The sequence below is a fragment of the Osmerus mordax genome, chromosome 1 (genome assembly GCF_038355195.1).
Source record: "Osmerus mordax isolate fOsmMor3 chromosome 1, fOsmMor3.pri, whole genome shotgun sequence".
NCBI lineage: Eukaryota > Metazoa > Chordata > Actinopteri > Osmeriformes > Osmeridae > Osmerus > Osmerus mordax.
The window spans coordinates 13,375,781-13,391,924 of record NC_090050.1 but is presented as its reverse complement, the minus strand read 5'-3'; the positions used below and the strand labels follow the sequence as shown (position 1 = coordinate 13,391,924).

General features: G+C 46.7%; 1 protein-coding gene across 1 annotated transcript; it reads right to left on the bottom strand.

Annotated features, from left to right (window-relative positions):
- Positions 1-8,892: 8,892 nt before the first annotated feature.
- si:ch211-220m17.5 (guanylin family protein) lies at positions 8,893-15,488 on the bottom strand. The gene is made up of 7 exons (XM_067246001.1): positions 15,361-15,488; positions 14,759-14,954; positions 14,472-14,528; positions 11,603-11,615; positions 11,015-11,147; positions 10,378-10,564; positions 8,893-9,323 (listed from the first exon to the last, which is right to left on the bottom strand). The coding sequence occupies exons 1-7, from the start codon at positions 15,424-15,426 to the stop codon at positions 9,250-9,252; spliced, it is 726 nt and encodes a 241-aa protein (XP_067102102.1). The 5' UTR covers positions 15,427-15,488; the 3' UTR covers positions 8,893-9,249.
- Positions 15,489-16,144: the final 656 nt, after the last annotated feature.

Here is a 16,144-nt window from a genome sequence, read left to right as displayed (position 1 = left end):
GTGTTTTGTGTTCTATGTACATACTCCCCAGATGCAGCAAGCAAACAAAACCAGAAAACAAACATAAACATCACTATGACTGTAAACCGATGTTGTAATCATATTCCTTTGCCAATAAAATAATGAAGATTTCTTTACAAATTGAAGTTGAGTTGTCTGTAGCTGTAACTTTGCGGGCACCTTGCATTTGTTCTCTAAGCTTCTCTACAATTTGCTGTACCATAACAGGTCATGTGCACAAGTATGACACAGCAAAAGAAACATCAACACAGATGAATATTACATGTGTATACATGTACTATTTAGACATGTATATACATGGGGAGCATCTCATTTCCTCGGAACACTCTTTCAACCACGCAAGGAATAATCATAGGCTGAGAGTCTTACAGTTTTTGTTTTGTGTATTTGTATTAATTCTACAGAGTTCACAAACCTAGCCTTTGCCATGAAATGTTTCTGTTATCAGACACGGGTTACAACACTTACGTGAGTTATATACTGAATGTGGATCTCATTTAAAAGTTTCCATAGTTGATTTTATAGCATAAAATGGCCATGCCTTGCTGGTAGAATTCCAGGAGAATTATCAAACCTACGTTTTCTGATGAAAGTCAGTCAGACTGATATCATTTACATTTTTACAATTATTTTCATTGAGCTGACACACATCCAAAGCAACGTACAAATAGTGCTTCAAGAAAGTACAGCAGAAGAATCATAAGTGCATAGTTCTAACATTTGTTATGGGTTATGAAACTTGGACTGAAGTTATATAAAATTCAGACAGACTGGAAGGGCCTGTCAGTGGACTTTTCCAGGGCCTTTGTTGTGGTGTATGTGGAATGTGACCCACCACACTGTCCTTGGCATCGCGTGGGACTAGAGAAAACACAGAGAGACTCCTGTTGGCTGGAGCAGAAAATTGATATTTAGCGGAGATAGTTGGGTTTGAGACTTGGTCCTTTCTCTGTCTCCGTTACATTCTGGAACATTCTTTAAAACGGTGCGTCCAGTGGCAGCTTGGACCTCATAGCCCTCAATGTGGCTCCATGTCACATGCTAAGTAAACGCCTTCTCTCTCTATTGTCTCGAGAAGATGATAGCTGTCTGATCCCCCTCATCCTCTCTCATCAGTACAAAGAGTGATGGAAAATACCGTTTCTGTATCATCAAAGAAGTCTTGTGATCCTTGATGTTCTGCGCTGCTTTTTATTTGGTTTGAATGTAGCTTTGGTGCGAGTTGAATTAGAATTGGAAATCTAAAATGTGATCATGAGAGAGAGCCAGAGGAGTATTAGAAAGCAGAATTTACTCAGCAGATGTTTGTTCATTTGTAGTATTGGTCGATAGAGGCTCTCCCATACTCCAACCAACCGACCAACCTCCAGTGCTGTTTGTATGTGCTACATAGTTGTAGTATGTAATTATGTATTGTGTTTGTGTGTGTATACTATATCTATGTAATCTATACATTTGTGAGAGGCTCTGTACAGAAGGTGGCAACCAAGTTCCTTGAAAATGATCATCAATGATCCTTCTATTCATCCATCCATCCACGGGCCCTGGTATTCTGTCAGGCTAAGTTATGCCTGACTAAACATGCAAGACATTGGATGATTACTGCTTTCACATTGTCATTCAATCGCACAACTCTAACACCTCTCTTCCCCCTTCCTTTCAACCAACCATATCCCCCTTCTCTTCCAACCTTCCCCTTCTTTTGCTGTCACTGCCCTCCCTCTCCTCTCCCCATCTCCGCCCCCCGCACCTCACCTCCCCTTCTCCTCTCTGTCCTCGCCCCCAGCCCTCTCCTCTCCCCCTCACTGCCTACCTCCCCTTCTGTTTCCCCCTCTCCCACTCTAACCCCCCCCCACCTCTCCTCTGACATTCTCCTTCCCTCCCCCCACCTCCTCCCCCCCCTCCCCCACCTACTTTCCTCCTCTCCCTATTCACTGTCTCTCAGCAGGGGGGGGGGGGGTACCTTTCTGAGGAAGGCGCCTGAGGAGGACCACAGCCATTCCAGAATGCTCTCTCTGCAGTCGCGGACCGTCTTCACAGTAATAAAAGGGTCCAATCAGCAGTTTGGCACTGCCGCTGCCACATTCCCAGGCTGCCATCTTTGTTTGGTTGTGTTGTGATGTGTCCCCAGCCGCAGCCCTGGACACACACCACAGGGGAATCGCCCGCGCCAGCCTCTCCCAGGCAGAGCTAGACGGCGGGAGTTGAATTACAGCTGCAGGAGGAGTTTTTTCTTGACAGTCTTTAATAAATGGCATTGATTGTGAGTGTCACAGTAGGTCTTTATGTGCCTACTAAATGTTGAAGGTGTTAAGGGCGTAAGGGCTTTGATTTGTTTGAATGTGATGAGGGAAGCGTGTTGGCCAGTGCCGGCTCAGCCGCTCTCAGCCACAAGCTCATGCAGCTCACCGGAACACAGTAGATATGGCATCTGATTGGCCCTGAAGAACCCCTGATTGTATCATTAAAACTGGGCTGGCTTGGCTGGCTGTGATTGACACCAAGCCTGTATCAGCTGCATCGCCTGGCCTTAGTAGAGGAGAGAGCACAGTGACAGCGTGAAGCCTCCACAACTCTCACTAACCTACTGTCTCTGACTGTCTGTCTTCCCTTCTGCAAGGGAGGTGTGGGTGTGTGTGGAGGCAGGGGAGGAGTGGATGTGTGTGGAGGCAGGGGAGGAGTGGATGTGTGTGGAGGCAGGGGAGGAGTGGATGTGTGTGGAGGCAGGGGAGGAGTGGATGTGTGTGGAGGCAGGGGAGGAGTGGATGTGTGTGGAGGCAGGGGAGGAGTGGATGTGTGTGGAGGTAGAGGAGGGTGGTTGTGTTGAGGCAGGAAAGGGTCTTAAGCCTCTGTATGATCAAACAGACACCAGGGCAACCTTTGTAAAAGAAGCAGCAAGGCTGACTATTCTGACTCTGACTCTGGTATGACAATAGTCTGACTTTGACTCTATTCTGACTGACGCTGGTCTGACTCTAGTCTGACCTCTGGTCTGACTCTAGTCTGACTTTGACTCTGGTCTGACTCTGACTCCGGTCTGACTCTGACTCCTTCACTGTTCTCATCCTACTGGCTTCAATGTGTTTTCTCCTTTCCCAATTGGTTATAGTACAATTGAATTTGTCTTTGAAACCCCCCCCCCCCCAACACACACACAGACACACACACACACTGTGTGTGTATGAGCGTGTGTGTGCATGAGTGCATGTGTGTGTGTCTGTGTGCTTTTGTGTGTGTGTGTCATCCCCAGTTACACTACCCCAGGCTACTTTCCCCATCTTGTGAGTGAGTCTCATCATTGATTGCCTGACGTCTCTCAGGCCGTGGAGCCCTCTTAGTGATTGGCCCAGTGTGGAATCCCTCCATTGTCTCCTCCGAGTGCCTTCTCGGCTCATTTCCCCCTTTGTGCTCACCTATCGTGTGCAGATGACCAGGGACACATCATCCTAGCCACGTCCCAGACTGGGAGCCATTAAACTGGACGCCAAGAAAGAGAACACTGGCGATTTTCTAAAAACCAACTCGCTTTTTAGTTGGACAAAAGGTTTGTTTATCCTATTGTTTGTCCTTTATAGTTGGACCCATGAGCGTTGTAACAGGGAAGAGGAGGGGGAAGATTAAGGGGGCCCGAATTGGGGGTGGGAGGGGGGGAAGAGAGGATTCTGGATGGGATGGGCTGACAGACACTGCTGGTCATTGGACGACTGGGCTACAATTTAAAGGAAATAAGACACTGTCTTCCAGGAAGTTGATGTTGACGAGCGAGTATAACTCTTTCAAACCTTTCCTTCGGTTATTGTTGCTGTTCAATAATTATTTTAATACTTGTGTGTTTGTTGTACTTGTACTTTTTATATGCTGTCTGTAAAACGATACTGTGCTAGGATTCTTCATGCTGTCCATCAAATATTTATGTTGTTAAATATTTATTCAGTTCTATTCACAATCCGCTGTGGAAGACCTGGATGAGGCTTGGCAAGTAGGGAACTGGGTTGAACAGCATATTGTTTTGACAGGGAAGGGTTGTTTGTAGGGACACCAAATGGAACACACAGCGCCCTGTAACATCCATCTGCCTGGGTGATCTCTCACCAGACCACACACCACCACCACCTCTGCTGTGTGTGTGTTTGAGAGAGATAGAGAGAGAGAGAGAGAGAGAGAGAGAGAGAGAGAGAGAGAGAGAGGATGAGAGAGAAAGAACTTTAAAGAAAGAAAGAAAATTGATTCTTCTCAGCAAGACATTAAAACACTTCCTAGTATCTACCTCCACAGAGACTAAGAGTGACAGTTAGACGCTGTGTGTGAGACTGAGCTTGAGACCTCTTGAGAGTAAGCAAGCTTTCCTCGCGTGTTAAGAATCCCTCAGCAGTGACTGGACCACTGAAAGCTGAATCCTGGACTCCACCCATGTCTGATTGCAAACAAATGTGTGGAGGTTAGGAGGTGGTTCACGCTGCCAGGCGGTCGCTCCTATCCCTTCTGTCCCTTCTGTCTCTTCTGTCCCTTCTGTCCCTTCTGTCCGTCCTGTCCCTTCTGTCCCTTCTGTCCCTTCTGTCCCTTCTGTCCCCCCTGTCCCTTCTGTCCCTTCTGTCCCTTCTGTCCCTTCTGTCCCTTCTGTCCCTTTTGACCCTTCTGTCCCCTCCCCACATCTGGAGTCACTGTTTCTTCACTTCCAGGTTAGGAGTGTTAGTTTGTGAAACTGTCCTTTGAGGTTGTTTTCATAAGCTGTAGGTCTAACTGTCTCTCAGTCCTTCCCCTACCTCCATCTCTTCAAAAAAATCTGTCCCTCCACCATCTCTCTTCCTCCCTCTCTCGCCCTACCCCCCCTCTCCCCTCCTCTCTCCCCCTCCCCCTCTTTCTACAACAGTCGTCTGCTGTGACTCCTCACGTCCACTTCCTGAGGAAGTCTTTGATAGACGGTAGTAGTAGATATCTTCTCAGATCCTTCCATCCCCCGTTCCTCATCCTCTCTCTCTCCCTTTTCTTCTCTTCCTCTCTCTCTCTTTGTTGTCCCTCCCCCACTCTCTCTCTTTCCCTTTATTTTTCTCTCTTTCCGTCTCTCCCTCTTCCCCCTCTCTTCCCCTTCACTTACCATCTGTCTGTCTGTCTCTCTCTCTTTCTCTCTCCTTCCTCTCCCCCTTTGCCTGGGGCTTTGGCTCTCACCCATAGCTGTGAGCCCCTGGTTGATCCACAGGGGAGTGGAGCCCCCCCAACCCCCCCCCCCCCCCCCCTCCTCCTCCCCCACACTCCACCCCAGGCCAGAGTGCCAAGTTTGTCCTAATGAGTGTCATAAACCAGACAGGCTGTTTCACTTCAGGCTGGGCTGGCAAACTACAGGCAACACTGAGAATGTTCAAGTCCTGTCCTGTACAACAAAATCTGTAGTCAGTATTCTAAACAATCTACCCCTATCAAACCAGCGAATTAACATCCTATGCCTAAAGGTACACTCTCTCTCTCTCTCTCTCTTTTTTTCTTTCTCTCTCTCTGGGAGGGCTTTGTGCTACAGCACACTTCCAGTACAGGATATAAAAACAACTGCTCTGGGAATGGCCGTGTAATTTCATACCTCTTTCATTCCATCCCGCATGGTATTTTGCAGCTCTTTTATTCCATCCCGAAAAAAGACATTGACCCTTTAAATCCTCTCTCTGGTGCTCTAGGAACCAAACCTATTCCAGGAATGGAGTCAATCGCTCTGTACTTAAAGATGATGGACATTTAATCTTTAGTGGATCTACTTGTTCTGAGAGGGGAGGGGGGGGGGGGCAAGGCAGTGGATTCATTCTGCAGGTCAGGGGTCACTGAAGAGTGCTTTGATGGAGAAGGTTGTGGAGGGAGGGGGGCGATGGGGGCCGGGCGGAGGAGGAGGAGGAAGGGGGGGGGGGGGGGGGGGGGGGGGCAGGGCTCCAGCAGATGGAACATCTCTCGCAGAACATTGATCCGTTTTTATTAATGGAGAGACGGAGCCGCCGCAGAAGAATGTGGCGAGGACGGCGAGCGTGTCATCCGGACCCAGCGCCAACGTTAACATTCCTGTCTCCCCAGAGTGAGTTCTCTCGTGTTGCCGCACAGATCACTGCATCTTACATTTAGTCATTTTAGCAGACGCTCTTATCCAGAGCGACTTCCCCTTCATCAGCGGGCAGCAGCTCATCATTTCTGGCCTCGCTCTCATGGACGCTGGCCTGATGAGCCCTCGGCTTCAACAGAGAAAGAGTTGCCAAGTACAGTTAATATCCAATTAACCTGATCGCTGAACCTGAAGCATCTCTCCTAAAGGCTGCCAATCTAGATAATGTGCCCACTTAAATAGCACATTAAAAACCCTGGCGTGGCTGTATTGTGATGAACAGCTGGTAGCTGCTCGTTAGTGTTAGCGTAGGAGCTTCTCGTTTGCCCATTCAAGATGGCGGCAACTCTTTGATCTCTCTTAATGAGGTGGTGTAGGGATTTCCTCGCTCTTGTGACGTTTCTCTGCAGTCCAGGATCAATGTGACACTGCGACTAGCTCGTGTTCTCTTGTTCTGTTGGTATTTAGGTGAAAACAAAGGCCAGAATGTGCTGAGAGAACACCGTGTCCCTGCTGTCACGCCTGGGTTAACATGCTCAGACCCAGCTTTGCAAAGTCCGTCCTCTTGTACAGTGTAGATCATAGCCGCGGGAACGTATTTTATCGGGGGTTAGTGCTGGGGGTGGGGGGGCTTAATGTTGCGGGGCGGTGCCACGGTGGTGGATTTTCAAGTCATATCATTTTCAATTCTCGTGCTGTCAGCAGGGGGTGCTGCAGCACCCTCAGCACCCCTAGTTCCTGCGGCCATGGTGTTGATATCATTAACCCTCCCTCTATATCTACCAGCTGGGGATGTACATCTAAGGACTTCCTCTCTGATAAGCTATCATAGCTTACTGAAGGAGAGAGAGCGGGTGGGAGTTTTGTCTTCAAACAATCCGAATGTTCATCAGAAGGTAATCAGTGGTAGCTAATCCTTAGCTGTGGAAGCTCCTGCAGTACTTGCGTCTCTCCATCTGTCATCTAACAACTTTGAGCTGATTTGTGGTGTGCGGTGAGGTGGGGGTGGGGTGGTGCGAAAACTCACTTTCAAGGAAAATGTGATCCTCCAATGCTGATAACACTGGTTGTTCTGCACATTCTAGACACCCCCTGCCCCGGCCACAGCCTCTGCCATAGCCCCAGCCCCAGCCACAACCACAGCCCCAGCCCCAAAGCTCAGCCCCACCTCTCCTTTGGCCTCAGTTCATCTCAGGTCAAACACACTGTTGTTTTAACACATCCTATTGACTGACTCTGAATTCATGAGGACTTTCTACAACATCACAAAGGTTAGCTCACACAACTGAGCCAGAAGTTCTGGCCAGGCCTTGGAGCCAATGGAGTCCAGCTAAATTTGTGTGTAAACAACATTTAAAAAACATTTTCTTTTACAGAATACATTTCCTTTGTGATGTTATTTTTTAACTCGGTACACAGAACATAAGACGCAAAAGAAATCCTTGGTCAAATAAACACAGACGATTCTATTTGGACACATTTTCCAGTGGATATGTGTTTGTGTTGTATGCTCAAGTCGTGGTGTGGTTTTAAGGGGATTCATGTTTGTGTGTTTAGGCACACACACACACACACACACACACAGAGATGTTAGGCTGCGCTTGTTAGTTATTCTGCAATTCAACCTTCAGCTGTGTTCTACAAAACAGTTACAGTTTTTAGATTGCACAGCACTTTATGACTTTGATCTGGGGGGGGGCAAGGTAAATGGTAGGCAGGATGGTAGGTTACACTACTAGCACGGGACCCCCCCAAAGTAAAAAATGTTCCCTCCCATGAGGAGTCCCATTGCTTTTACAGGAGAACATGAGATGTATTTTGACATGTACATTCGCTCTTGAGAGAATTCAACAATGGTGTTAATGTCTGCCTCTTGTGTATTACGTGATTAAACCTTTCCATAATAAAAACAAAACACACAGGCTGTAACGGCTGTAATAGGTTTGCCGCTGATGGAGAGAACTGAGGGAGGGGGACGGACAGGTAAGCAGGCACGTAGACAGACAGCTAAAAGGATGGTCTCTCCCTTTCCTGACTTCCTGTTGGTACAAGGAAGTCACACTCCTCTTAGTGTTGTTGCCAAGGTCAACACAAGCGCGGGTCAAAGAGAAACCCGATTGGATTCCAGTTTCCCCTTATTCAGTGTCAAACAGCGGCTGTGAAGGATGTTGATGCTACAGAACCAACACGGCCCTGCGTGAGAAGATGGAGGTGGAGGTTCTTTTTCTCTGCGTCCCTCCTCTCACGCCTGGAAGCGTTCTTGGCATAACAGGGTTCATTTCAACATGGTGTCAGCTGTCCAACTATTTATTATCCATTACTGGCTTGGCATTCTTGTGTGAGGTATGGTAGGACATGGCATGCTGATTCTTGATGGGTTGTAATTTACGTGTTGTTACTGTAATTTGTCATCAGTGTTTCTCCGACAGATCTCTACATGTTGGATTGAAAAACAGTTCTCTTTTTACTTTTACGAAGTCACACTGTTGACGTTTCTCACAGTTGTGTTCACAACAAAATGGTCAAGTAAGATATCGCGTTTTGAAAAGGGATAGTGGAACTAAGATTCAAACTAGTTCTTGAGATTTATCCTTTTTTCCACCTTCCTACCAACCTATCTATCGTCCTACCACGGTTGGCACAAGAGGTTGTGTGGTGAAGTCTGCCCTCTGTTGGTAGTAGAGAGGACAGCAAAATTAACATGACCAATTCACATTCGGTATGCTTTATTTTAACATAAAAGGATAAATGAGAATGCAAATGAAAGGGAACAGGACAATACTTAAACTCATTAAAGTCAAACATATCTTTATTTTCAGTTCCACAAAGTGCAAAATAATAAACCATGAGGAAACATTTTCAGATAATAAATTAGTATAAAATGTCAAACAGAACAATACAACAACCTTAAAAATTACTCCAGTTCCATATAGTTCATGATGAACGACAAGAACACGAGGGCGAGAGGTTGACGGGTGTGGAAGCTGGTAGGAGGGCTGGGTAGAGGAAGATGAGTGGGTGAGGGAAGAGGAGGGTGAGGAAAGAGAATAGTGGCTGGGTGAAAAGAAAGGCGAGTGTAAATATAACAGAGGAAGATGGGCACCTTGTAGATTCTCCATGGTGATGTTTGTAACAGAGTTCCGGTCACCCTGTCACTCGAACACACATCCGAAGCAGGATGGGTTGGCACAGATTTCACAAGGATCAAGCGGTGTGATGAGCATTGCTGGAGACACACACACACACACACACACACACACACACACACACACACACACACACACACACACACACACACACACACACACACACACACACACACACACAGAGACAAATACACACAGCATTGTAAGCTTCCAGTGTCCCTCTGACATTAAACATGTTGAATGTCAAACTCCAGGCAAATATTGACAAAGGGAGGATGTCCTGAAGCCTTACAAGGTTTACACACAATACAAAACAAGGTTTACACAATATTAAGGAGTATGCACAGCGATAGAGTCATACACAAGCGCTCTTTGTTTCACTCATTTTATTGCCTAAACACTATTTACTCTGCTCTCAATGGTCTCCTGCCTGACATAACACCTCAGAGCAGTACACACACACACACCCAGTAGCAAGGCCTGTCTGGGGTGTGTACAGACCGCAGAGCAACAGCAGCCAAACGTTAGCCTGTAAGATACTGCGTAAACACTCGACCAACCTCCTATCCAAAATGCAGTATGCGACCTACGGGACTGTTGTGAAGGGGCAGCATCTGCCACACGTCCCCCTACCCTCCAGCCCTGCCTGTGCTGCTATGCAGCCTTTCAGACCCTGAATCCTGCAGGTGTGAGAGGGGTGGGGGATTAGCCTGGAGGTGTGAGAGGGGTGGGGGATTAGCCTGGAGGTGGGGATGTGGGCTCACTGCTCAGCAACATCAGCTGTTACATCTGAAACGAGTCACAAACGAGTCACAAACGAGTCACAAGCTCTCGAGCCACGAGCCATCTGGCTCCGACACACTGCAGCAGAGCTTCGCTGGAGGGGGTTTGGGGGGGCACTGCAGCTGATCAAGATTAATGGCTCCCCTTGACAACGTGTATAGAGTACAGGACATATTCTGGCAATGGGCGTTGCTATCTTGAAGGTGGATATTAGAAGGCTAAATGATCAGTTCACGTATTCTTCTTCCATAAATCGTTTCTCGTTTGTGGGAAACTGTTTCAAAAATGGCCCGTCGCGCAAGGCGCAACTAGTGTTTTGGGTGGAGTTGCGATCTCTGGGATCTGACTCACCAAGCCGGTAGAAGGTCAGGGCTGCTCCTCTGCCCTGGCACACTGGCAGGAAGGACTGGGGCAAGGCGGGGTCGGCACAGAGGGACAAGGCGCTGGTCTCAGCCAGGTTGGGGTTCAGGATCCAGTCTGCCTCCATCAGCTCCTTCAGCACCTTCACTGCCTCCAGAGGGTAGCTTCTGTCTCCATCCTGCCAACGCACACGCACACGCACACACACACACACACACACACACACACACACACACACACACACACACACACACACACACACACACACACACACACACACACACACACACAAACACACACACCCACACACCCACCCACACAAACACACACCCACACACACACCCACCCACACACACACACCCACACACACAGACACAATTATTGTTTTCACTTTTCCTCTCGACGACAACTGAGCCAGATGGTAGCCTACGTTTTCATGACATCTGACATATGGTGCAGTTATACACACTCACACGCAAACACACCCATACACACACATGCACACCCATACACAAAAAACACATATAGAGTTTGTATTTGTCTCACAATGTACTACCTGACAGAATAAACTATGAAATAACGTTTTGAAATGGTTCATTACTCTGAAAATGAGTTTTCGTCCACTCACCCTGACCTCCACACCCAGACTTCCCCACAGGATACAAGACGTCAACAGCAGGAAAACCCTTAATGACCTCATTCTCAGGCTGCTTGCAAAGTCTCTGAGTCTCAGGTTGTTGCAGGACAGGTCTGTGGTAGGTCTGTGGTGAAAGTCTCAGTAGTAATGCAGTTCTGTTGCTGCAGTAGTACAGCTCTTCTGTAGTAGCGCTACTGCTCGGTAGTAGAACAGGTCTGTAGGAGTTGAAGTACAAGTCGTAGTTTTTCAGCTCTTCAGTAACAGTAGAACTGCTCTGTAGTAGAAGTGGACCTCAGGAAACAGATCAGACTCTCTGATGTGTGTCTATCACACACCAAGCCCTTATAAAGCCACGCCGCAATGAGTCAGTAACTCATTAACACGTAAAGTCTATAGGGGCTTGGCTGGACCCTTGGTACCAATGTCTCCATAAGATAATAAATGGCCAAAGGGTAACTCATTAATGACATTAATGGATCCTCTTTTTTGGTCATTTGCGTGGTACTCCTGTTGACACAGTCTGACGTCCCTACTGCCTCACCCACTTCCTGTAAATATAAGGCTGTCTCTATCCCACACTTGTCTGTCTCCACTGATAAGAGGACATGGTTCAGAGGACGTGGACGTGTTTCACGGTTTCCATATTACGTCGGCCTGATGGATTGCTCCCTGTCGAAACAGCTGTGATATTTGCTAAAGCCGACATTGCCTGGGTGTTAAAGTCACCTGTGAGTTCTACTGACGGTCACATTCATTCGCGCATCATCTAGGTGCGGTCACAGGGCTTGTCGTTGATTGGTCCTTGGATCGAAAATCTGAGATTTCAGCAGATTTGCACACTGCCACGTCGGCATGTTATTTCTCACACTGTAAATGTGACTTCTCTGGTAACGTAACAGGTGTCACTGTGTCAGCTGTGTCATTTCCTTTCTCACATGCCACCTTCAGGGTCTGATTCCTCAGATTCCTACCGTTCACGAATGCCACTTTAGCCGCATTAGCATGCCGTGAGTAGACGCTACTTGTACTTGCTGGGCTGCTAAGAACACAAAATAACTTTCTCTCACCAGACACCACCCCACGTTGGTAGGCCTGGACACCCCCCCCCCACACACACACACACACTCACGGCTAGGGTTCTGCTCATTGGATGACAGCAGATGGATCAGGCGCCATGTCATGTTTGGGGAGAGGTGTCCATTCTTCTGTGACGTGCCAGTTGGGTGAATTTAAGATTAAATGTGGATAAATGATTGAAGGAACTGCTCCACTGAGGGGAATGTACTCAGCCTGCGCACACTGGGCCATGGAGAGTCCACATTAACGCCAAGGCCACCCTTACCAGGTCAACCACCCGAAAAAAACTGGTAAACCGCAAGTCTGGTACCTGGAAATGATGACATTGAACTGTGGGGTAGAAGGGGAAGTAGTACCCTGCTGCCACTGGCAAGGACAGGAGCAGACTGCAGCAGATCATCCACGCTGCTGAGAAGGTGATGGGCTGCAATCTGCCTTCCCTCGAGGACCTGCACACCTCATAGACCCTGCTACTCCCCTCTGGCAGGAGGCTGCGGTCCATCAGGTCCAAAACGTCACGCCACTAGAACAGTTTCTCCCCATCCACAACTGGCTTCATCAACAAGGCTATTTTTATATAGCTTTTTACAAGGACTGTACGCACATTTTGTATGCACGTGCTACCACAGTAAATTCCTTGTTTGTGTACACTTATTTGGCTATTAAACTCGATTCTGATTCTGGTTCGAAAGAGCCTTACTATACTGTTTTGGGCAATGAATGTGGAAGAAAGCTTCTATAGCCTATATACTAGCGTTAATGTATACAATATAAACAATGCTAATTTTGGATTAATAATTTAAGAAGCAGAAGTAAATCAAATCAAATCAAATGTATTTGTATTGCCCTTTTTACAAGCAATGTCACAGAGGGCTTCACATACCCTCAACAAACTTAAACCCTCAAGGAAGACAAGGAAATACTCCCAGAAAAACTCATTAGAGAAATATAATTGAAGAAACCAGTAAGAGGCCGTGAAGAATGTTGAGGATTGTTATTATACGTAAAAAACCTTTCCTGAACCCATCACAACAGTGTGCTACTCTGATGATTAACTACCGACCCATTAACCCTCCTCTTGTCTTGAGAAGTACTAACACATTACCTTCAGGCCACTGTGACCCGGAGTAGAATTGACATCATAACTCGACTCAACATCAGCTTTTTTCTTAACTCTCTAGCTTCCCCAAAGGTACAGCTATAAATACAGAATACAGATAAGAAAACAGACGTAGGTGATTTGAACTAAGTCAACGAGGTTGTGGTTCTGCAATGTTACCATGAACACATCTAAACTTCCCAATTAATGAATTTTCCCTTATACATTTTTTTTGCAGTCCATTTCAAGACTGATGACCAAATCTATAAGCTACTGGTCTTTTTATAATATTCATGTCCGAATATACACTCATTGAAATGAATAATAGACAATAAAAGCTGGCCTTAGTCTAATTGCTCAGTTTTGTTCTTCCTGATATGGCTTTTTTATTTTTATTTTTTTTATTTACATTTAGCAGACGCTCTTATCCAGAGCGACTTACAGTAAGTACAGGGACGAGGGTGAAGTGCTTTGCCCAAGGACACAATGTAATTTGGCACGGACGGGAATCGAACTGGCAACCTTCACATTACTAGCCCGCTTCCCTAACCGCTCAGCCACCTGACTCCCTTTAACAACATATCGACTTAGAGGAAAAAGGTGGGCTAACACTAAAGCTACTGTTAGATCCTGTTCCAGGCTACCGCTGGAAAGAGAGTGCACCCACAAAATTGTTGATGTTACACTTACGATATGATATTGATTTTGCTGCACTCTACTGTGCACTATTGTAGTTGATATGTTAATGCTTCTCATCCTAGATTATTGAATGAAATGTCCAATGTAATGTATAAGGCATACAAAGTCGCACACAATGTTTTAATCAAGAGGTTTTTATTAAACATAAGTCATTAATTAACAAGAGTTGAACACTCCTGCTTTCAAATAATGAAAAAAGAGCATGTCTGTATTAAATAAGTACATAAAGCAAAGTCTGTAACAAGCAGGAAAAGTCAAGAAAGTGTGAGTGCTATGCTTTCCAAAGTAACAGTTGTCTACAAAACTGAGTGTACCCCAAATGTATTTGTTTTCCTTCACTTTTAGCTGGTCTTTCAGTTTCAAGGAAACACAAATGACAAAGTATAGGAATATTCAAGAAACAAGGAATTCCATTATGTTGCCTTCAACCAACCGAAACAACTAGAGAAAATAACGAATCAACAAAACCTGGAACGACCTTGGAGGTAAACCAGAAACCCAAAAAGAAACAGTCACGCAGGCATCTGCTAGCGGGGTCCCGGGAGGGTTCCCACGACGACGGCCATCTCCATCAGCACCCTGTGCAGGCAGCAAAAGCGCAGATCTCGCACACATCCATGGGCATGAAGGCTGGAGACGAGACAAGAAATCAAGAAGACGTTAGAAAGGTTACCACGGTGACCAATTTGTGGTCGACAATGCCGTTCTTTAAAGCAGCCATTTGCCACGAAACTCAATTAACCTAATTCTAATCAGTAAGCAGGCATCCGAGATCAGTGAGCATTTGATGATTGCTTTGTCTTGTTAGTGTCTGAGCAGGTGTTGCGCCTGATTGTGGTTGGCAGCGAGCCCTGGCTAACCTAGTCTGAAGAGAGAATCAGATGCTCCTCGCTGCATACACAGAGGCAGGAATTCCATTGGCAGGTCTGGGTTGGTACAGACAGCTGCCAGGCTGGTGCTCAACAGGCGAGGGTTCTCTTTGTCGGACAGCCTGCTGCTCTCAGCCAGATCCTGAAGCTTCTTCACCGACTCCAGAGAGAACACAAAATCTCCCTCCTGCAGAGGAGATAAAGAGAAAGAGAGGGGGAGACAGACAAGACACATCATTCAAACCTGAAAGCCGACATTACCAGTCATTCCTTTTTAACTGATGAGAGCTGAGATAGCTGTCATTTCGTGGACAATACGGTACCACGATGGATATGTACCTCAGAATGTAAGATAATCAGTATGTGACCTGGTTGACACCAGATGCATATTTCTGTTTGCTTCTATTCAGAACCAGTCACACAAAGCTACTGTACAGTAGTACATTAGCTTCACCCAGCATATTCCCTGACGCCCATTCCAAGTCCCTACAAGACTTATTATGTCAGACCTCCATAAAGAGGCAGCAAGTAAAACCCAGGTGAGCAAGGTTTTACTAACGCTAACCGCAACAGCTGAGAGAGGTGTTACTTACTTTAACCACAACCGCCTCAGAGAGGGAGGTCAGGCACAGGGCCAGGAGCAGGAGAGCGGCCTTCATCTTGTTGAGTTTTGGGAGGGATTGTCTTCCTGTTGGTTCTGTAGCTGGAGCTGCGTTGAACAGGTGCTCGAGTCGTTACTGCTCTCCCTCCGGATCCCTCAGACTTTTTGAACTGTTCGCCCCACAACCCGCTGCCCCGTGATTGGCTACGAGGCCACCGGGAGTTTTTTTCTCACGGTTAATCAGTAGAGAAGGTGCTGGTTTATGGCGCCATAAAGAGGAATTCATAACTCCACTCTGACCTCATCTACTGTCTTGTTTTTTTTTATTTTTATAGATCCATGAGTGTCCCTACTCCTGCTCCAGTGGGCTTACGTTTGGTTAACGTGTAACCGCGGTGCCGTCACACATTTGTGAGCTCTTACACACAGCCAGACAATGTGGGCCAGAGACCCGCTTAGTTGCCCAAGAGAATGCTGTATAACTTCTCCACGGAAGGGATTGTTAAGTGTGAAACCAAGGTCAGGACTTTTCTAGGTCAAGCTCTCTCAAATGAAATCCAAATCGAATCAGATTTGAGTTGTGTCTCCTTTTATACAAGCAATGTCACAGAGGGCTTCACAAAAGCCTACAGATCAGTACAGATAGCAAACTTAAAACCTCAAGGAAAAACTCTCAAACTCTCAGAGAGAAAATAAATGGGAGAAACATTGGGAGAGTAAGACATTGGGTGATGTGAAGGTGCAGACTACAGGCTGGGGACAGTTACCCAACGCTT